This window comes from Pinus tabuliformis, chromosome 4_1, assembly GCF_031772625.1.
Source record: "Pinus tabuliformis cultivar Carrire ecotype Pingquan chromosome 4_1, CPIR1, whole genome shotgun sequence".
Taxonomy (NCBI): domain Eukaryota; kingdom Viridiplantae; phylum Streptophyta; class Pinopsida; order Pinales; family Pinaceae; genus Pinus; species Pinus tabuliformis.
In genome coordinates this window covers 422,754,983-422,779,163 of record NC_142303.1, presented here as the reverse complement: position 1 = coordinate 422,779,163, position 24,181 = coordinate 422,754,983, and the positions used below count along the sequence as shown (strand labels likewise).

Genomic DNA, 24,181 nt, shown 5'->3' with positions numbered 1-24,181 from the left:
ATCAGATCAGAATGCTTGATTGATAGATTAATCTATTTGCTTGTTTAACTTGAAAGATGTTTAAACAGTCAAGGATTGATTGTTTGATTGTTTGTAAGCTGATTGTTGTTTGAGTTTGCAAAGGTTCAGGGAAAGATACTGATAGCTAAGTCCAGGAGAGGACAAGAAGGAAAAAGGGCTGAAGGCATTCTTCTTATCCCAAAGGACCTCAAAGCAATCCTTGAAGCACAAGAGGTTTGTTGCAAAAGGTTTCCCGAATAAGCTCTTTGTTACGCTTCGACAGGTCGTTTGGTTAAAGCCTTTGAAATCTTTGATTAGTTATGGACAGAACGTGGCACGAAGATCCCTGCTCACCGTCAGTTCCCTTAAGGGAGGCTTCCCATGTGCTTTCACGCGGCTGCCCACCGTATCCAGTGGCGCTTCTATGAAGGCGCATCAAGTGTGATATTTATGGTGGCTCGTTCAAGTGCCGACATTGACCCCCTTATATGGCCCATTACTCCTGCTTTTTTGCGCTTCATCAAAGACAATAGCGATTTCATGATGGAAATGGATGATCGATAAACGCAGTGCCACTCCATTGCTTTGTGTTTTGTTGTTTTAGCGCATGACATGAAGCAGCATATATATCACTCTATTTGAAGACAATGCATGAAGCATGCGAGACACGACCATTATGCATCACGCAACCTATTCAATCCTTGTTGTCCATTGTTCCCAGTTCTGTCTCCATCTCTATCTCATCACTCCGAGGTGGTCGCTTCCTCATCCTCTATTTAAATCTCGAAGTTCTTTTGTTCATTCTGATAATGACAACTTCTACAAGTGAGTCCTCAAATTCTTATTTCTTCACAAGAACCTTTGATGAAGACAAGAAGCAAGACTTGCTCACCATGATGGATATGGTGAGAGAAATGTATGAGGATGGAAGGAAGAGAATCATACATAGAGAGTAGTTGAATTCCATGAAGGAATAGAAGCAATTGCTCTCTAACAAATTACAGAAAATGGAGAGGCAACTTCATATTGCAAATATGAACCTGAAAATGATGCATGAGTTGGAGACACAACTTTTTGTTGCCAAAGAATCTTTAGTCAAGTATCAACCTCAAGAAGAGGTAAACAATCCCAGTTTGTCTTCGAATTCCTCTAAGAATGTTTATATTGGTTCTTTCGAAAAACATATTAGAGGCATAGGTTCCAAGTTAATGTCCAAGATGGACTATGAAGAAAAGGCTTGGGCAAACATGCATAGGGTATTGTTGAGCCAATAATAGTTGAGGAAAGGCCTAAGTATTTGGCTCTTGGCTATGGACAATCTTATGGAGAAAGTTCCAAAGCTGCCATGAAGACAATTGAAACAGTTCCAAGGAGTTTCATTTCATGTCTTCTACTTCAAAAGTGTAAAGATTGTATTCATGGGGAATGCAATAGCTTGAAACATCATTTTCAGGAAGAAGGTGTTCATAAGCATACACTTGAACCAGAGAGTTGTGGAAACTTTGAAACCATTGAAGAGATTGATGGTGTTCCAAAGGGAGCTACTTGTTCATTCAATTCACCTCTTCATGAAGGCAATAAAGGTGAAAGAGAAAGGTATAAATCTGGTTCTAATCATATTCCTTTTGATTATGTAAAGCATGATAAATTCCCATATAAGTATGGGAAAAGAATTGCATGTTCCTTTTGTGGTTTGGATAATCATAATGTTTCTAGATGTTGGAAGAGAATGGCCATATACTGGAAACTTTTGAAGGAAAAGAAGCAAAGAGCCAAAGGTCCATTGGACAAGGCAAATCATGTTGTCAAGAATATGCGCATGCGTTGCACTTATTGCCGTAAGCAAGGACATATTGCTGCAAAATGTTGGACTTTGAATCCAACAATGCTTCCAAAAAACTTGAAGAAGGTGAAAAGAAAGAATGGCAGGAATGGAAAGAAAGATTCCATAAATGATGTGTTTCAAGATGATTCACATGTTGATGTTGATGTGCAGACAAAGGAAGGACTTTTGAAATGGATTGGTAAGAAATGGTTAGAGTTCTTATCCAATTAAGGTTGCATGTCTTTTGAAAATGCATCAAATCAATAGAATGCATTTCTTTGTTAATGGAATGCAATTTGCAGAGTTTTACCAAAGAGGTGAATGGAAAAGTTGAGTAGGAGACTCACTTTATTGCTGCAACATTATGTTCATTTCACCTTCGAAAGTACAGTGTACTTAAGCGAAAGTTGAAGGATGAAATGCATGCATGAGAATGATGTGCATGAACACAGGGATGTTGATGATTTCCTTGTATTTGAACATGTATGTGTGATTAACTTGAAGGGTTGATTACTTTGTTCTAACATGCATGTAATGTAATATTGACTTGGGAAAAGTTGATTTGGTCTCCAAGATGGAGATAATGATGAAGTGTTTCATCTTTGAAAAAGAATCCTAAAGTTCTTTTTCTACATGCTTGACTTGAAGGGTCAATTGTTTTAAAGGCATGTTTTGTCGGCTTGTTATCTAGTCAATCATTTTTATGCAGGTGTAAAGACATGGAGGTGTTCACAAGATGTTAAATTTGTTTCTTTTGTTGAAGCAGGAATTTAGGCCATCCAGTTGTTGTATGTAATCCTGTTGTTGTTGACAATATATCAAACAGATACAAATGTAAATTTTTGTGACGCAAACGTAACTTCACATTGGTTTGAGCTACCTTGGATCAATGATCAAGGCAGAAAAGTTCAAACTACCTTTTGTGACCTTCTCAGCAGGGGTTCTGCAGAAAGTCAAGGAGGAAGACAGTTCTTCCCAAAAGGACAAGCACATCCAAGAATGGAGTGTTCAAAGGCTTTAGTTCAGAGGCACTATGCAATGCAAGTGTATGGAGGCTGAAAAAAGAGGGTGAGGTACTCTCATTCACTGTTTAGATCAGTGTATTAGTGTTTTGGAGTCCAAAAGATTTTAGTGGGAAGGAGTGATCCAAAATGGATCTAACATAGACTTCTAAGTGTATGAATTTTCCTCACAGAGGAAAAATGAAAGTCATTGGATGATTTTGAAAATAATCTCATTTCGTAGATTGTTTCATTCTGAATCCAATGCAATTTGAACAGGCCAAAACGGACTCCGGACGAAGGAGTTATTGTAAAAAGAAGATTTGCCCAATGTCCTTAGGAAATGAGGCATTTCTTATTAAATTTGGCCTAAGGGTTAATATTAGCCTTATGTGCTAAAAACTTTTGTTAAGCGCTAAATCTTTATAAAGAGCATTTTACATTGAAAAGCACATGGGCAGTCTCGGTCAAGTGGATTCGAAAAATCTATATAAAACGAGCTAAAACCTTTTGAGTTCCGGAAGGAAGGCAGTAAATGGTATTTCAGGGAGGCTCCAAGCGTAAATGGTATTGGAAAGGTTGAACCCGATTCCATACACTCGCCGACACGTAGTAGGCTGCAGGAGAGAGAAAACTTCTTTTTTCGTGCAGGTAATCTCCATGCAAGTGGGCCACCTGAAAAGACTATCAACCGTCGAATTAGAGATCGCGGATCAACGGTGGAGATTGAGTGAACTACTTGATGTTTCGAGTTTAGCAGGAACGTGGTATTAAATGAGGAATCAACGGTCCATATTAACTGCCAAAATCGCATCATAGCTTAAAGAATTGCGAAAAGCGCTTCCATCGTAGCCGTCGGATGGATAAAAGGGATCAACGGTTGTGATTGAATCAGCGATCACTGATCGGAAAGGTTAAAGGACCGTGAAGCGGAAATATCGTCGATGCGCTGATAGCTGATAAGGCCAATCAGAGCGATCGGGGATCGGAGATCGGGGAAAGCAATACAAAGGGGCCATGCCATTGCGACTTGCAATAAAGCGCGGACCCGATAAGGTTTATGGACGCGATTTCATATCATTTGAAATCCAGCCTTGGCGCCCGATAGAGGATTTTCTATGTATTTCCGTGTATTTGGGTTTTTGGACCTTACATAATGTGATTGCAATATGCGATCAAAGCGCGGACCCGAAAGATTTATAGAGTCGGCTTGATATTATTTGAGTTCTGGCTTAAAGGCTCATGATGTGTTTTTGTGAGTTTTGCCTGTGTATTCCGTTATGTGTCTATTTCCGTGATTAAGGCAGAAAGAAGACCAAACGATCGGGTTGCACGCGCTCGCCAGTTCCTTTTCAAGTATGAAACCATTTCTAATTCAAACATCATTGTTCCCCACCGTAAGGAAATGATGAACAGAATGTGTCATTAAAACACGAATTAAAATGCAGAAGGAGGCGAAGAAGCGGACAGTCGGTTTCCACGCTTTAAGCGATTGTGGTAACAGAACGTGTTATAAAACACGATGAACCCAGAGATGTTGGGGGACAAAGGATAGCCACCAGAGTTGCAAGGCTAGAGTGCTTGACAGAGGTAGAGCCACCGAGGTTGGAGGCAGAGCCGCAGAGCCAGAGAGCTCAAAGCAAACTTTTAAGAGCCATGATGTTGTAGTGAAGTTGCAGAACAGCGAAGAGATCAAATGATCAAGCTATTGTTGATGTCCAAAGTGTGCTGAAGATAGAAGGAGTTCCAGAGAGTTAAGAGAGTTTCGAGGGAGTTGATGCAAACTAGATCTCAGGATAGCTCAGAGCACTAATTGAAGGAGTTTAGTCCAGAGAAGTCTAGATCTCTCTGCAGAGTAAGGAAATCCAGGGGTAAGATGGCATTCTGAGCCCATTGGTTTAGTTGTAACCCAATGGAGTTAAGTGTAGCACTTGTAAAAGAATTGAAGCCATAATCCCAAAGAGCCTAATCGAGTTGATTAGTGCTCAAGGAGGCGTAGCCTAAAATATCAAGGTGAACTCCATATTATATTTTTGTCTCCTATTGTTTGCTTATTTTCTACTTTATTTACTGTTATATGCATTTCATATCAGTTTAAGCAAATGAACATAAGCACTTAACAGTTAAAGGCAAACAAAAGCATACACCTATTTCAAGTCATTTAATTTTGCAAATTATCAATCATAAGCTAGATCTTGAGAATATATAAGCTTTGGAGTGGGGGAGGTTCTTGTAAGCTGATAAGAAGCCTTTAGTGCCCCATTTCAGATCAGCTAGGATGACCTCCATTGATCTGGGATCAGTATGAGTGGCTTGAGACACTCTCTTGTGACATTGATTTGGGATCAATGAAATTGATCTGGGATCAGTATGAGTGGTTTGAGACACTCTCTTGTGATATTGATCTGGGATCAATAAAACTGACTTCGGGTCAGTAAGAAATGTGACACACTCTCTTCAGATGAAAATGACTTCGAGTCAGTAGATAATGGTATGAGACATTCTTGATCAATTCTTCTTCTTCATGGTTCAGCAGAGCAGAGCAAAGCTCAACAGATCAGAGCAAAGCAGAGCAGCACAGGGCATTGATGGCAGAGATAGTACAGTCGGACATATGGATCAACGGATGGAGTTCTCCCTAGTTAAGAGAGAGTGTTAAAATTGGCAACTAGGGCCAAACTCCATGTGCGTCATCTTATTTATGGCAACTGATATTTTTCTTGGATCCCTCTCAGCGAGAGGTGTAGGATTGATCTAAAGATCATCCAATTCCGATAAGTATTCATGGAGTTATGAATTTATTTGCGTTATAAGACAATTCGTCAAGGTCAGCGAACGACCAAATAAACCCCGCATGTGCTCAACATTTTAGTATAAATAGAGGTGGCCTTCAAGTCATTTCAACACAATTGGGATCTCTTCCTTTCTCTACTTGTCTTTAGGTTTTAGTAGGAGGAGAGATCCTAAGGAATAACGTTGCCCTGATCCAAAAGGCAGAAAGTCGGAACTGTTGGAAACGCCGGAAAATCTGAAATTGCTAGAAAATCCAGAAAAGACGGAACTGCCGAAAACGCCAGAAAATCTAGAAAAACTGGAACTACCAGAAAAGCTGGAACTGCTGGAAACGCCGGAAAAGCCGAAACTGTCGGAACTGCCGGAAAAGCCGAAACTATCGGAAAAGTCGGAAATGCCGGAAAAGCCAAAACTGCCAAAAAAGCTGGAAAATCCAGAACTGCCGAAAAAGCCGGAACTGCCGGAAAATCCGGAACTACCAAAAAAGCCAGAAAAGCCGGAAATGCCGAAACTGTCAGAAAAGTCAGAATTGTTGGAAAAGCTAGAATTGCCAGGACTGTCGGAACTACCGAGGACAGTCGGAACTGCCAGAACTGCCGAAACAGTCGGAGCATCTGTCTCCGAAGGAGAGCAACATCCAAGGGATAGCTAACTAACATTGAAACAGTTGTATGGCACTTAGAAGCAAATACACCAAGCATGCAATGTTACAGCTAGCATGCAAGGGACAACTAGCATGCAACAACAAGCATGCTAAGGACAACAAGCATGCTAGGGACAACAAGCAAGCAAGGTGCAGCCAACACATAGGTCAGGATGGCAACATGGTGCAGCAATGGCACATAATGCAGTACAGTGATGGGTACAGTCATGATTAATGAAGCGTGATGAGATGCAGCACAATGATGATGGGTGCAACATGGTGCAGCGCGGTGAGGTGCAACATGATAACGAAATGCAGCACAACGATAGGTGAAGGAGTCACCTTGAAGAATTAGTTGAGGCAGTGTGTCTTCAACTGATCTCATGTATCATCTTCTTAGAGATGATCTATGCTCTTATCTAGATAAGTCAAAGTGTTGACTTCTGTTGTAAACGTACTATCTCTCTCTCTCTTTGCTGAACTATTGAATAACATATAAGAAGAATTGATCAAGGGTTTCCCCACATTGGGGTTTGTCCCTAGCTAGCGCCACATCTTGTGTCCTCTTGTCTTGGCTTGTCTTCTGTGATTTATGTTTATGTTCTATCTGCAGTTTACTTTAATGCTGATGTGATTGCTAATCCGAAAAAGATTTGGAGCTAACTGTGACAATTGAAATAAATTGCTCTAAGCATACAACATACCTAAAATTAACACAATGCCAAACTATCCTTCTTACTACTTCTTTCTTTATGTCTTCAATAAGAGATGTATCCAATGCTTCATCTTCAAAAGAGATATGCTTTGTTTTTCATATCTACCCTCAAAAGAGTTATGAATCAGATGGAGTCTTCATACGGTCCTGATATTTGGTCTTCTGTTGTAATCCAGTGTTCTTTCATCTTCTTGTATGATGATCATCTTATCTCCTTGGCTCCTTAGGTGTCTTCTAGCATGCCATCCTTCTCCATCTCCTTCTTCATCATCTTGCCATAACATGATAGAATTCATGCATTTTCAATCACTCATGACAAAACAACATCATTCTGATAAATCCCTAGTCTAAGATGAAGCATGATGATCAACTAATTAAGCCAGAACTAGGTGGTAGGCCAAGGAAGAGGCTTAGTGAGTGCGCAATTGCCCAGGTCAGGCAGGGAAGGGTTAGGCTTGAACCTTGAGACTGTGCAATGCGTAGTTCAAGCTTGGACTGAGAAAAAATATTGCGTAGTTGGGGCGCTGAGGGAGCCAAGTTGAGGGCTTGAACACTGATTTTTCCAATTGTGCAATTCTGGAAGAAAGAGGAGCCCATGTGATTGTGCAATTGTGCATTTAAGGAGCTCAGGGTTGAGCCTCGAGCCTTGATCCTGCACAATGCACAGTTCAGGCTGGACTGTGCAAGTAGATTACACAATTTTGAGGCTTAGTGAGTCAGGCTGCAAGGTTTTGCATTGTTTTTTTCAATTGCACATATCTGGGAGGTAGGGCAGACCTGGTGATTGTGTAGTTGCGTAGTTCAAGAGCTTAGGGTTTAGGCTTGAGCTTAGAGACTACGCAGTTCAAAAGCTTAGGGTTTGGGCTTAAGCTTAGAGATTGTGTTGTGCGCGGTTGGGGCCGGGATGGCGGGGTGAATTGCGCAATTTTGGAGGCTAAGGCTTAGGTTTGAGCACTGAAACTGAGGAGTGCACAATATTGGAAGGCAAGAAGTGTGCATTTTGCAGTATTAAGAGGCAAGGTTGCAGCCTGAGGGTTGGGACTATCCAATGCGCAGTTCATGAAGGCCGGATGAGGCTACGTTGCTGGGAATTTTCTGAAATTTGGCCAAGTGTGGGATCAGTGAAAATGATGTGAATAGTGATGAGACTTTACCATGATCACACACTTAGAGTGCTTGACAACACAACATAGATCATTTGGAACACATTAACAACATACTTTCCTCAGTGTGAGAACCTTTATGACAAATGCGACACTAAAGATACACTTTGCAACGACGGTGACAACATTAGTGTGACAGTGCTTAAAACTTAGGAAATGAATGCAACAGAGATTTATATGGTAAGATCGATTGATTTACACAAGGAGAACCTCTTGAAACCACCAAAACAAGCTTATGTACATTGTGTGACACTTAACATGCCAGAAGACGACAAGTGCTAAAGTGCGAATGACATTTGCGATATGTGAATGACAATGAAAGCAACACAAAGCCATAGCGAAGATGACATGAAAACGACACTAATTAGAGTGAAAGCAACCAAAAGCGACGGCCGAAAACATGAAAATGACACTCACGTAAACAAAGATGCGTGAAAGTGACAGTTTGCAAAACTCACCGAAATAGAAGTACAAATGTAGCTAGAAATGAGAAATTGTCGATGTCAGTGCACACTAACTATCAACATGGATTGGACATTGCACAGGCACAGTGTTGATGGACCATGCTAAGTTTGTTCAAGTTTGCGTAAAAGAATGTGTTCATGAACTTGTCGCAGACTGAGCATGTGTGAGGCAAGTGCCCTCGACACTTCCAATCCAAGAAGGCAGCTCAAAAGCATCAACTAACCAAGAAGTGACTACAAAACAACCAATCGCAAGGTCCGCAGTAGGCTCCAAAATTCGAGTGTAGGGAAAATTTTGGAGGGTGTTTATCGCAGCGACAGCAAAGAGATTATAATAGGGGATCGATGGGGTCTTTGAAGATCATTCGAGACACAATGAATTACAATGAGAGCAAAGGCCGAGTGATAGCATGGAGGACACCAATAGTTCAACAGTGATTGAGATCGAGTTGTTGAAGAGAAATTCTTCACAGCAATTTCCAGTTTCCTAGTGACAGAGGGAGATTGAATTATTTTGCATAGGTCGGCTTTCTACAGGTGGTGTGAATTCACTGAGGAGGCCGAGTTTCCGGATGAAGAACGAATTTCCAAAATAAAATCGATTTGCATGAGAGAAATTGAGTTTGCCAGTAGAGATCAATTTTCCAGTGGAGGTCGTGTTATTATGTCAGAAAGTGTGGATTTCCAGAGGAGGTCGAGTTATCTACTAGGGTCGCATGTGTGGATTGATTCAGGGTTCTAGAAGAGGAACGAATTGATTTTGAGTGGCTGAGTTTCTTCCAAGAGGTCAAATCATCTAGCATAACTGAAATAAATAATTTGCGATAGGTTTGCTAAGTTTATGGAAATGTATGTAATTTCAATTATATAATTGTTGAAGAATAATAAAAACCTCATCTATAGAACTAGTTTTCTCCATAGTGGGGTTTTTCCATGGACAATTTGTCCAAAAATATCGGTGTCTATTAGTTTGTGCGATATTTTCTCAAATCTTGTGATTTAATTTTGGTGAAGTTGCGGTAGTGTTTTATTTAGGTATAATTTACAAAAGATAAATAATCTCTTAATGATAGGTGAATAGTAACCAGATTAACTGCAATAGTTTTATAAAAAATTCCCAAAAAGGTCAATAGTACATTGTTGTGTTTCATTGTCACATTGTAAACCAGCATTAGCTGAAGTAGAGCAAACCAAAGTTGCAACTAAACTCTTTTCCACAACTTTGTCCTCATTATTTACATTTCCAGATGAGTCACTGCGTCTACCCTTCTTAGGATGGCTATCGTTTTTAGCCCCTTTCTTCTTTGCCATTGAGATACCTTGAGATTCAAACTCATGGTTCTCTTCAACCAAACGTTGGGACTCAGCATTACAGGCTAAATCACGTTTCTTTGATAAGCATTGTTCATATTTCTCACCCTTTCCGGACTTGTTTTAAGCTCGACCACTAGTGTAAGGCAAAGATTATGATTTGCCCATACCACGAGATTCAAAATATTGAGGTCATTTATTCCTTTTAGGAGGGTATAACCATAACCAATCATTTGGGTGTGTCTTTGCCCCTACTTCAGCTTCTCTTGTACTTTGTTTTTTTGTCTTGGGCTTACCCTCGGTATCACTAGATCTGTATTTCTGCAACTAACCCAAAAATCATTGACTGTTTTCTATTGTGTTCCCTTATCCTTCAATTCAAGTGTTTGGTTAGTCTTGGGAGTCACATGTGTTTGACCCTCGCAATTTTTGATCCTTGCAACCTGATCCTAGTGCTAGTTTGCCTGAGGGAGTTAAATTGAACAGGAACATAGTGATTGTTGCCTACATTAATCCCAAGTGGGGCAAGAAGCTAAGACATCACCTGTTGGTGTCGCTGCCACAACCTTTCCCAAAATTGTTCGTTCTCCATTGAGCCTTTCCTGAAGACCCTGTGTCTATGACATCAACCCAATTGCTCACAGGGGCACAGGGTGAGCCAATTCTAATACCATTGTAATGTCTTAAGGTGATTTTTTGTCCTAGGATTTCTTATCCGCAAGGTTTTTCAACAGGACGGAAGTTTATTCATTCATACAGCATGAGATATTTTTACATATCATTCAAAGCAATATACATGCATGCATAATCTGATCATCAATTATATGATATTCGTTAGTTGCATAATGAATGGGACTGACTATCTGAAAACCCCGAATGTACACAGTCACTATTTTAATTCAATATCATTGCAAGTAACTAGATCTACTGCTATACCAAATTCAAATGATCCCTAATTTATCATATAGAACCTAAGCTATCTTATCTTTGCTTCATTGCCCTGAGAGACCAATCATAGTAGGCTCGGCTAACTTCCTGAGGTACTACAATTTGGTCTTGTAACAGTTCGAACCTGCAACTCAAAATTGTAACAGTTCAACTCCCCAATCTTTGCATGCGTTATCCCAAAAAAACTCAATTCATCTCACAACTAGTAATTGGAAATGCCACCAAGTTTTGTTCTACCAAACAGAAGTCAGATTCCACGACTTGATCAACAAATAATAATAGAAGATGAATGGAGAAGAATGACTAACTAGGAGAAATATTTCACCACCGAAATTAGTAGAGGAAAAGAGGTCTTAAAACCTTCAATGCCACAGCTAAGAAAACACAGATATTTTTTATCCAAAATGATTCCAACTCCCCTCGATTTATAAATTTCCTCATGGGGTTTCTCAAATGCGAGAGGTCGCAAGTGCAACCCCAATTTGGACTTTTTTTGCCCCGAGCAACCCAAAATTTACCCGATGTTGCCCCAAACATTGGATAATTGGTTCCTTCCTCCCCCCCCACCCGGCCCTTTTTCAAGATTATAACCTATGGGGTTGGATAGGTTATTTTGTCCCCGTTGGGGCAATTAATTAGAAAGAGACATTACATACTTGGATCTAAGATGTGCACAGGTGACAGTAGGAACTATTGAAGGTAGCAGCAGTGTTTTAAAGAACCATGCCAAGAGAGTTGGCCAAGTATGGCAAACTGCTCGTATGGGCCAAGAAAGCAAGATTGAGATGGACAGAGGGCTGAGATAGCCATTGGAGATCCAAGTGAAAAACTCGGAGTAAAGGTCAAGCAAAGACCTTGAGGGCCGAGAAGGCCTGTGAAAGGAGACAAAGTCAGAGTTCAAATGGAGTGAACAGGCTTAGGAGGGACTCAACTAGCTCAAAGGAAGACAACCTTCACGTTTAGGAAGTCATGGTACAATATGGCCATGCAAGATGCTCGAGAGCAAGAGACTTCTAGGAGAAGGATGTCCTCAAAGAAGGGTCCTTATGATGCAGTGGGAATTGTTTCTGTCATATGGAGCAGTTGTGGTAGTGAATCAAGGGTGGAAATGTGTTCCAAGTTCAAAGGCAAAACCACTTCCAAGTGGTGTTGTGAGAATACATCCCTCGCTAAGGAGTTGATGTTTTGGGTAGCATCGAGAGTATTCTCATGTGTGGGGCAAGTGGGGCAAGTGATATGGGACTTTGCACCCATAGACCCATGGCATTGCACCCTTTGTAAAAGTATAAGTGCAACGGTGAGTGATTCATTCTTTTTGAGAGAGCTGAGAGGGCCGAGCAGAGACGAGAGGGCTGAGAGCACCAAGAGGGTCGAGCAGGGCACAAAGACATGCAGAAGCACAAGACATTGAGAAATACATTCTCTCAAGCAAGAGATCTGCATGAGTTATACTCAAATGTGTCGAGTCCGAGGAAAGAGCATGAAGCAGTAAAGGGGATTTGCATGAGTAATATTGCAAGTTTGTTATGAGTGAGATACTCGGTTGTGTTGGGTCCGAGGAAAGAGCATGGAGCAACAAAAGAAATCCAGATCAGCCAAATTGAGGACAAATCTAGGGCTTCATCCGCTCGATCAGATCTAGGGTAATCAATGTATATGTAATTTCCTCGAGGGCCATTATCATAGTAAGGAAGTCCAAGAAAGTTCTGAGAAGAATTTAATGAAGAACTGTTGATTGGACAAAACTTGTGTAATATGTTAATGTGCATGATCTAACTGTTGGTTTTATAAGTTTTGTTGTGTTAAATTTGTTTCTCGTTAGACAGATCAGTGTGTTTCAATTCATTAGCTGTGTAAAGTTGATAGGACGCTGCAACTAGATCCGTTGTGGGTGCACAGCATTTGGTGTCCACAAAATTCTAATAGGATATATATGAAAATGCTTATCATATATGTTTATTTAGATGACTGTTGTAGGCAATACTTTAAAAGTGTGTACTTTCTTAAACCTTGATGGCATTAAAATGAGACTTGTATCTAAGGATCTCATTATCCTTTAAACAACTGGCCTAATAGTTAAGCCTGAATAACTTCAAGATGAGTTATTATTTTTATAGGAACTCGAAAGAGATTTGGCGAAGAAAATGCAAGCATACAAAATTAATTGCTTTTTTAAACCTTGATGCCATCAATTCACTAAGGTGAACCCTGATCTACAGAAATTAGTTGTGCAAGAGATGATTGATTAGGAAAAGAAACAAAAGCAAAATGAGAACAAATTATACAATTGTTTATTTTTCTTCCAAAACAATACTGGAGATGCATTGTTATATAGTATCTGACACGCAATAAATAGTCAATAAATGATGGGAATTTGTCAAGAATTAAAAATATAAATAGAGAACATAAAGACTAAAAAGTACATTATATACGACTCAGAAGCATCTTGCTTCATTTACATTCTCAGAAAAGCTCAAGCTCAGCGCAATGTAGACCATAAAATAACCATGATTATTGACTGAATCATCCGCAAAAAAACTTCTAATTCAGGTAACAAATTATATTTTCCCATGCCTGCTAGAGTTGGAGAGATGGATATAACATTTGACATACATTATTTGTAGGACATAACAAGCAAGTTGTTGAGTGATAATTCGGCATCATGGCAGGTATTTAAATGAAAGGATCACCATACCAATCATCTCCTAGGAAAACCCAATTTACTGTCCTGTTCCCATTGAATTCCCTCGGTTTGCACTCTGCAACTCCATGGGCGAACTTGTTATGCTACCAACAGATCCCAATGTTTGAGAACTAAGCTGAGGGCTAGTTGGACCTCCAACAGAGACAAGATTTCCAGCACCCATCTGTTGGGGATTCAGTTGTGGTTGTGAGTTGAGCTGTTGAGGATTAAGTTGTTGCTGTGAATTTAATTGTGACTGTGAATTAAGTTGCTGCTGTTGATTGATTTGCGGTTGGTGCTGTACATTCAGTAAGGGTTGTGAACTCAAAGGCTGTTGAGATGAGGGGGGTTGTGGCAAATTCATTTGTTGCTGCACATTCAACTGTGGCTGCTGATTTAGCTGCTGTTGGGAATTAATTTGCTGTGACTGATTACTCAGTTGTTGGTTGAGATAGAGGCTCTGTCCAGGTACACCACCCATACCAGATGTTACAATTTTTGGAGGACCCATCCCTGTACCTGCAGCTCTTTGTAAGGAACTCATATTGCCTCTAGCTTGAGATTGTCCCAGCATTGACAAACCCACTGAGTTATGAGTTTGATTACCCACAGATATTCCCTGCATATTTTCAAATGAATTTCTTATGGAAGGATTTGTGATTGAACCTGGGCGTCCTCTGCCTTGAACCATGCGTGTTTTCAATGCTGCTACAGCTTGTGCATTCATGGTCCCAGATCGAAAGTTATGTCCCATCACATTTCCCATACCAGAGTGCTGGCCAATATTACTCAAACCAGATATGCCTCCCATGGATGTTGAAATTCCATTTATGCCTCCCATACCCACAACACTATTCATACCACTAAGGCCCATGTTTGCAAGACCTCCTTGAGGACCACCACTGATAGGCATACCAACACCACTCATACTGTTCACACCACTTATGTTCCCTACCCCCATTGATGCAAAAGAATTCATTCCTGCTGGAAGCATCATCTTCCTCTGCAATTGCTGATGCTGCTGCTGCTGCTGCCTCTGGTGATTTTGAAGCATCTGAAGATGCTGCAACGGATTAGGATGACTCATCATTTGTGAATTAATCTGTTGGTTTGAGCTGTGACTTGCTGCATTTAGCTGGGGAAGATGACTGGCAGTGACAAGCTGTTGAGACCTTTGAACTTGTGGTGGATGTTGCTGCATCTGGTGCTGCTGCTGCTGCTGTACTACAGCAAGCTGAGAAGTATCATGCTGCAGTGCCTTTGATGAAGTACTCAATCCATTCGGCAAGAAGCCCGAAGAGAGCTGTCGATTGGGAGTATTTCCCGGAGGAGGCATTTGAACTGCAGTTAATGCACTAGGAGATGACAATTGCAAGGTATTAAGAGAAGGGATGCCACATACAGAAGCTGAGCTTGGCATGTTCTGGCTCGTAATTAGATGAAGAGAAGATGGCAACTGATTAATATTACCACCCAGTGTGGAACCACCAGGTGCCATGGACTGCACAATGGATGATGCATTTTGAGGAACATTTGAACGTGATTGAATTGGCTGAACATGATCCTCAGTCAATTTATATCCATCTTTTACCATCTGCAATTGACATACAGAGTAGCCACTACATCGGAAAAAGAAAGATTGGCATTTCATGTAAGTAGTGCAAATATAAAGAAAGTGATCCAAAAAACTTACCAGAGCACAAAACTGCATAGCAAGCATATCTGCATAATGCTGCATAAGAAACGCACTAGCATAATTGAATAAACAAACTTGAATCTTAAATAAGCATCAAAATAAATTAAAACATGTATTTAGCCAAAAAATAATTAGAAATGGTTCACTTACAGGGTAAAGCAAAGGAAGTAGAACAGCATGAGGAATAGAGTTTGTTGACTTATCACTTACAGTGTTAGGTAACAAAGGTAGAATGTCATGAGGAATAGAATTCGATGAATCATCTTCTTGATCATCACCAAATTGCACAACTGCCTCTACCATTCCATCCTTTGCACGTTCACACATTACCAATCTAACCCTATTTCTGCGTGGCATTAATGGAGCACCTGAAAAAGAAATATGGAACAGAACATGAAGCAAGTAATCAAATTGGTTGAGCAAGAATGATGTATTAACAATCACACATATGAGGGAGTTTGCATATTGAGTGTCAGTGTTCTCCATCTACATCAATGCTCATCTCAGTCGGTCGTAGTCCAGAAGGACGTCAAGCTAAGTTGCACTGAAACAGATACGGATACGGGGTTTGAAACGGATATGACAATTTTCAAAATATCAGGATACGATATGGCAAGGAAACGGCATGCATATATATATATGAATCTAGAATCTATATCTAAAAATGCATAGTCATCATCATCAATTCAGCATAAACATTGTCATCATCATTAGTGATTATTATAACATTCAACATATTATCATCATCATTAATAATGTAATCAGAAATGCTACAGCCTTTGTGCTTTCAGGTCCAACTCCTTCAAAGAACGTGTCATGCATGGCAGATTATATCTATCTTCCTTGCATGACAATTAAAAGGCCCATGGGATCATTGGGATATTCCATCAAGACCTATTTGAACTTTTCCATCTTCTCAATGTCAGCTTGGTCTCATGACTATATGCAGGCACAAGATTGGCTAGAAAAGATTTGTTATATTGAAGGGATTTATGAAATCAAGAGAAAAATCAATGACAATTAACAAAACCTTAACCAAAATGAAAATGAATCGCTCAAATAAATCTCTTTATGAAGACATTCATCAAACCCTTTTATTTGCATTTTTGAACATCTATCTTTTTCTTGGTAAGAATCATTTCATAAATATATGGAGTGTCGTTGTTTCTAAAGATTTAGAAAAGACTTTATGAGACTATGTTTATAGGGAGTTTATTTGCAAATCTGATTTCTTCATTTTTATTATTTATTTATGGCTATACAAATTTTCACGCTTTTTAACATTTTAAGGGTGGATTCTGATCACAATTTTCGTGGATTTCCGGAAACGGATCCAAAAAAATTTAGATCCCTTGGAAACGTATCCAATTCCAAATCTTAAGTTTCCGACTTTTTGAAATGGCACAAAAACGTTTTTACAGAGTTTCGGACAAGAATTGTATCCGTTTATGTATCGGAAATGGAGATCCGTGTTTCCGGAAAATTCTTCAGGAGTTTCTGGTAACTTAGACGTCAAGTGAAGAGGCTATGGAAGAAATCATAATAATGGAGATCAAAGTCCATTATTGGGCTCTGGCATTGGAGTTTCTTCAAGGGTCTCAGGTAAGCATCAAGGTTATGTTTCAGATAGCGGATTTGCTATTGAGTAAGTGTTTGGCTTTTTTTGAAACTGTGGTTCCCTAACTTTATCTATATCTCTTTCCTCAGTCGCAATTTGGGTAAAGCAAGAACACGTACCTGCCCTTTCAATTTTGAGCAGAACATGTACTAACAGCAATAGAGAATTCCATTGGGACTCAAAAAAGTTTCCTGTCTTTTTACAGTGGACAAAACATTGACATATTGTCTAACATTAGAATTTGAGTTAAGCTAGATCTCAAAATGATTCAGAAATGTAGCAAGTGCAGGAACTTGCACAGTTTTCAGTGTGAACATGCAGGAGAAATTAAATACCTGCTTAGAGAAATTAAATTAATTTCTCTAGTAAAGGAAGTCTGATCACATCCTAAAGAGGAAAGTACCGCAGCATTTTAGAGGGAGACTTTGAGCAGAAGAAAGGAGGTGATAGAAACCTGCTTTGCAGGAAAACAAAGAAACAGTGGCCCATCCCAAAAGATTCAACACCCACAGAGTAAATTGGGACGAGCAGCTTTTTGTATTGGCATAAAATGAAGCAATAAGAGAATTTAAAATCTAGCAAAATCACGGTGAGATAAGATTATAATGATCCCAGATCATTTGCTATTGAAGAATTTTTTCCTGCCAATCAAGCAACAGGATCAAATAGAAATCTAGAACTTACAGAGCTTCCTGCTAAAGTTCTTAACAGATATGTAAGTGTTCCTAATCCCGACCAAAGGCTCGAAGAATGAAGCCACATCAATCATATATGATGCCAGTTTTCATCATTTATTTAAACATAAGTTTGAACTGTTTTATTTGAAGGAAAACAAAAGCTAACAAATAAAATAAAACACAATAAATTTAGTCCAACCTTGTGGTAAAAGATCTGTACCTTCAAAGTTTATAATCCTTGTTTTGCGAACATTTACACCTCCCCCAACAAGTGAACTAGCCATACTTCGTTGTCCAGTGACATCTTGCTGGTCATCATTATTTGCATCACTGTTAAGAGCATTTAAAAGCAACAGCCAATAAGACGATTGCTTCTTTTCCGGGAATTCCTCCACTTTCTTCTTTCTAGTAGTAGCTGCGCCATGTCTGTAATTTCATAGCAGCCAAACAAAGTTCAGTGCACTCAAAGACAAAATTCTTCACATTTTAAAACAATGCACTTAAAAATACTAAATCATAAATACATCTCTACAAATAGCAGAATATCAAACAATAAGGTCAGTCTGCATCTAAGTGTTAGATTTCAGGCATGATATATAGTCACATATTAGAGACATCAAATTTAGACAGCGCAACATGATAATTACGAGGAAACATCACCTAAAATATTTGGTTACCCTGTATCCAAAATCAGAAGATCAAAGTCAAACCATGCACACTGCTTACAGCAAACTTGCAAAGCACAATCAGGAGCTTGGAAATTACAATTCAGATAATGTGTTAAACAGATATGCAAGCCTGCCTAATCACTTCACTTGGGTATATTCATATATTTGATGCACTCTAAGAATTGAAGAACATCCTCAAAGAGTATCATTGTTACTTATAGAGCCTGGAGATCAAGATCACTACTGCTTGCACATACATAGTGTTCAGTTCTGAGAGTTTATGTAGCAGGATACGGAATCACCATATTTTTTAAAAGACAGGATCCATATATATATATGAAAAAAAAAAAAGAGTCAAGAATCAAAAGTATTCAAAAATCACAAAAGCAGAGCTATAGGTTATAACCAAAACAGACAGTTCTCGTGCATATTACTATTAGCCATCCATGTACCATAGCTGATAATTTGATAAGTTATAACCATCATTGGGTATTGATAATTTTGGAGACCATTTTGCCACGACCATGAAGCAGGTCATCACAACATTTTTGTAAACCACATACACGTCCATATCAGCGGTCAAAAAATGGTTTTCTTTGAGGCTGTGATACGTCTAAATAACAATGTAGGTGAAGTGAACAACAATGTATCATATAGGATAGATCAGATATTGACAGCAGACCTTGACCAAAATGATCGATCAAACCATGAGAACAAACCTCGACCTTGATAGAGCAGACCTTGAGATTAGAACTTGATAAATCAGACATTGAGAACAGGTCTTGACAAAAAGATTGATCAGACTTTGACCAAGAATGCAGTTTCATATTTTAGCCTTCAGGTATTTTGGGTTTTGGAAATTTTTCATTAAAAAATCAAGTTTTGGGTGTTCAATGGGTGAAAAAAAACACTTGAATTTTCGGGATATGGTTCAAAACTTCCAGATGAATTTCATTTTCCATGGGATCCATTTCCTTCTCTATGGCATATGCTTCCATAATGGATCAGGATCCGCGGATCTGCAAATCCTACACACATGGGTGGCAGATCAGATATAACAGCTCAATGACCAAAATGAATTTCAGGTATACCTCCAACCTCAAATCAACAAGGGCTATGGCTTCCTCACCCTCCTCAAGCATTACTGCTTTTAGAATCATTTTCAGAACATTCCATTCAAGATGTGACCTCGTGGACAATCTTATCACCCATGTGTCTCTATGGCTCTGTGGTTTGGAGACCTACTTTACTTCAGTCAAACTGGGCCATGATAAAAAAAGCTCAGGTCCTCATGCATCACTACATCATCAGATGCAAGACTCGAGGAAAGTTCCTTGGGCCATTATTCAAGAAGAGTTCCTGTGCCCCCCCCCCTCTCCCAACCCCTCCAACCCCTTCAGGATTAAAACCATCTTTAGACCTGTTTGCTTCTGCATCAAATTTGACATTTTGCAAACTTATTAGCAAACAAGGATTACTACCAATACTTCCAGTCAGGCTAAGTGCTGGTTTTCAGAGGCCACCTGTCTACTTGACTCGGTTGGTATCTCGATGGACCACTTCCTCTGCCTTTCAAATACTCTCTTGAATCCCATGGTCAATGTAAATTTTCCAAAAACTAGGTGACTGCTCTCCTATGTGTCATAATTAACTAAATCAGATCTTGAATTTATTCAATAAAATAAATTCATTTCTGAATATGCAACAGTCACACATATAGCTGAAAAATAACTAGTGAAACAAAACAATAATTTACCAGGTACGCACGAATTTCTGTCCTTCAAATCAGCTTATCATTAATGATCAAAACTTACAAGGACACCTTGAAACTGAGGTTTTCAGCCAGCTGAAAAAGAAAACTGCTGAAAAGGATCTGAGAAACTGTCGTACAGTCCTTCCGTATGACTGCACGAACATGTACTGGACTACACAGAACAGTCAGTACAACTGTACAGACTTTGCTGCAGATCTAATCTTGGCCTGATAAACTGCCTGCCAACTGATCTTCCTCCTTTACACTGCTCTCTTCCTTCACTGAGTTACTTCATCTTCTGATCAATCTGTCTTCTGAGAAAAATGAATGAATGTGTCTTTACCATTTACCTTGCCCTGCCTTATAGTTGAGTTGAATACCAAAACCCTAATCTCATGATGAGATCAACGGTGAGATTTAATCTAAATCACTAGTGGATTTAAATTACACTTTACTGATTCTAACAACTCAATAAAAGACTTTCACTAAATATAGTGAATTTACAAAAATAGATTTGACTTGAATGATTTTACACACGCTTGATACTAAACCTGTGTAAAAGTTCCTGTTCGAGCTACAAACAACAACAATAGACTCATACAACCATGCAAGAATTGGTTCAGATAATCAAGGAGGATATCTTCAGATAATATATTCGGGTTACCTAGATTGACACACCATAAGCATTTAAACCCCAAGATGGCCTTCTATGCAGAGTACTACATGGAACCGAGGGACAGCTTTATTGCTTGGCCCCCCTTAAACACTTCAACACTAAGTTGCAGGAAACGTGGCCCTAGGGGGCGTTTCGCCAGGGGAAACGAAACGAAACGCGTTTCCCCGTACCGTACGGCCTGGAAACGCGTTTCCGGCCGTACGGCCACGTTTCCCGAAACAGAAACGTGGCCGTATGGCCGGAAACGCGTTTCCAGGCCGTACGGGCCACGTTTCCCCCAAAAAAACATTTGTTTTTTAATTTTTTTTTTTTCTAATGTAGATCTCTTACATTTGTTTGCCCTAGTGTTGATATGCAGTTCATGGTAATGTTAAATTCTTAAAGTAAAAGTGATATTCTCCTTTATTTTTCATTTTCATCCTTTTACTTAAATTTTTAACATTACCATGAAATGACTCAGGATGTTTGAGAGTGGTTTCGCCGTCATTGGATTTCATATGGAGAAAGTAGAATTTTAGATCTTACTCAAAATCCAGCAAACTTATCTGTTTTTCAGGATTTCAGGATTGGGGGGATTTCAATGTTTCCATTGGATTTTATCATGTACTAGGGTATGGAACTTGTATTTAATCGAGAGAACAAAGCCCTCTATGCAGGGGAGACTCCCAATAATCAAGAGAATGTAGGGTACTAGGGTATGAAACTTGTATTTAATCAAGAGCACTAAGGTCATTCGACTATGTAGGAGGAGACTCCCAATCAACCACGAGACAAAAAATTAGAAATTTCTCGTGGCTGATTTTGGATATTTCTATTTTCATTATGTGATTATTCATGAGTAAATGTGATGTAAATTTAGATACTTATAGTCTATGCATTGACAATTGACAATTTTATCATAATGTAATAAATTAGAATGTATCATATATGCTTTATGATTGCACATATTTCTTAAATTCCTATATATATATATATATATATATATATATATATATATATTCGCGTTTCCCCGTTTCGTGCAACCTTGCTTCAACACTGAATGCACACTCATAGAATCCCTCTTGGGAAATCTCTGGTCATCCCATCGGCTTCAAGATGAACCGACCATCATATGCCACAAGGGGACAAGATATGCCAACGCTACCATCTTCATGATACTAAGGCATATGAGCACTTCATCTTCCAATGCCCCATCTATTAGGAGATTAGAGGATGATTTTAATGTCTTTTCAAGTAGTCTCTAAACTCCCTAACCACCTTCTTTCAATTTCCAAACAAGAGATACCCAGCCCTATTCATGAGGTGAAGCCCTTGGACCCAAATCCCACTCTCCTCAACCTTGTGTCCCTACCAAGATCAAACACTTCCAGGCCAATTACCTCTTTCTTTCCTATGCTCCCTGTTACCCACCATTTTGTGGGTAATATCCCTAGGAGAAAATTTTCTCCAAGATGGTCCTCAGCCGACAGCGAACAGCCCCTTGCAGCCACCAACTAGCTCGTTGCGTCATTTCTCCACCACCTGAACCAGCCATGCGGTCTCTCACCCATTTGTCATGATAGTATGTTTGAAGGTGGGCCTCCCGAACCTAAAGGTATGCCTTGTCATTTGGTAATTGAGTATTGTAGTTTACTTATCATGGAAACTTTTGGGCATGAATTGATGGGGGGATTCGGCGGAAAGAGTGGGCTAGGTCTATGCTCCTGTCCCCTAAACCTCTTTTGGATGTTACCCTTGGACCTTAGTCCCATGGGATCTCTTTTACTAACCTTTGGGTTCTAGGGATGGTACTTCATGGGAAACCCTGATTTTGGTTGCATGGTCCCGCTCCCTCATCCACATATATCACTCCCCCTCCATTCATTATAACCCCATTTCATCATTCTTCCCACCTGGGTCCACATTCCTTCACTGGGTCCACATAGGGTTAGCCTCCCCTTCCCCTTACCCACACCTTGGGTCAGGCATGGAACAATGCCATGGAGGTTGATGCAGCTAAAAATAAAAGTAAAAGCATAATTGGCCACATTCAACAGGAAAATGTACCATAAAATGTAGAAGATGGTCGGGACAAACACATTTAGCACATCAGCAAAAGCCAATGCATGAGCTCTACCTCATTCCATGGCCATCACCCTGGTTCCTATAGGCCTTATATGAGCCTTCTCTATCATTCAGGAACCCATGATTGTCCCAACCCCTAGTGGGCAATGAACCGCCCCACCTCCAAGGGGTATCCACTGCTATACCATATACTGTACACATCATACTATTATTCCTTGAGCCCCAAGCAGTTAATCAAAGAAAAATCATAAAAGGAAAAGGCATATAAAGAAGGGTGGAAAAATCAAGGCCAGGATATCTCATGCACCACGATTGCTCCCTCCTATACATTATATACCAAGTGTTGGCTTCCTTTTATTAGCTATCCTTGTACCCCGACAGGTGGCCCAGGATTGCCCCTTTCATTCCCTACTCCATTCATCTCTTTATCACATGCCACCACCATTTGAAGGATGTACCTTGGACATACTATCTCCTTTAAAGGTAGAAACCACCTAATAGGGTACCTAGTTAAACCCTTTGGAGCTTGGAAACATTAGCACATGCCTAATCCCACTATGGAAGGGCATGCCATTATGAAGTGCCCACCTATTACCCATGGTTTGTAAGCTCTATAACTCGATTTCTTTAAATGACTTGTTGTACTAGAAGGCCAGGGGACACATTGGATCTTATGTAGGATTGTAGATGGTCTCCATTTTGGGTTTGGTCTCCCTATATGAGGTGCTAACCCTCGAGAGGGCTACATTGGCACATGTAGGGTGTGTGTGGAGAGCCATGGGCCTCCACAGCAATAGACAGCACTCCATGGATCCCCATAGACACTCAGAGATTGCTATAGATCCACCTATTGGACGAGGAAGATGCAACTGGTTCACCATGCCTAGTTGGCCCCACAGTTGTACCATGCACTTGGCAGATGACCCAGGACCTATATGATGATGTGGTATCACTTACATCATAATCCGAGCCCTTGCAGATGATCTACAGGCATCTTTGATCTACTTGGAGACCCATGAGGTTACTTGTGTGCCCTCACACCCATTGGGAGCACTACAGGGTTATTATTTGGAAAACAAGGGGCCAACCCCTTGTCCACTACTTTTGGCAGTCGTATTTCTCATTATGGCACCTATGGACTTCATCAAGCTTCTTAGAAGGCCCAACAACATGTACTATTGATTATTCGACCTCTTAAGAGGCTTATTCTTTTGTTTATGAGCTAGTTTGGTGGGCTTGTCACCAAAAGTTAGTTATTTTGCACATTATTTTATTCTGGGGGCTAATGTAGGCCTAATTATCTAAATCGAACTCATTAGAAGAGTATAAATACAAGTGATGTGAATTCATTTTAGCATCATCACTTGGATTGATCATTCTCTCTTAAGAGATTTTCTAGTGTTCCACGGGGACTCGCCCCCCCCCCTAGGGGTCTAGTTTCCTCGCACCCCTGCGCTCCGGGGACTTGGGGACGAGTAGGGGA

The 24,181-nt window shown here is 39.9% G+C and overlaps 1 protein-coding gene across 1 annotated transcript in view; it reads right to left on the bottom strand.

The window, feature by feature from the left end:
* Positions 1–13,216: 13,216 nt before the first annotated feature.
* LOC149176110 (protein PHYTOCHROME-DEPENDENT LATE-FLOWERING-like) overlaps positions 13,217–24,181 on the bottom strand; it is a 206,575-nt gene continuing 195,610 nt past the window's right edge. Inside the window, exons 9-12 of the mRNA XM_089419864.1 lie at positions 17,758–17,963; positions 15,453–15,610; positions 15,240–15,278; positions 13,217–15,140 (exon numbers count right to left, since the gene is read on the bottom strand). Of these exons, the coding sequence (XP_089275990.1) occupies positions 13,584–15,140; positions 15,240–15,278; positions 15,453–15,610; positions 17,758–17,963 (1,960 nt within the window). The 3' untranslated portion in view covers positions 13,217–13,583. The remainder of the gene's footprint in view (positions 15,141–15,239; positions 15,279–15,452; positions 15,611–17,757; positions 17,964–24,181) is intronic.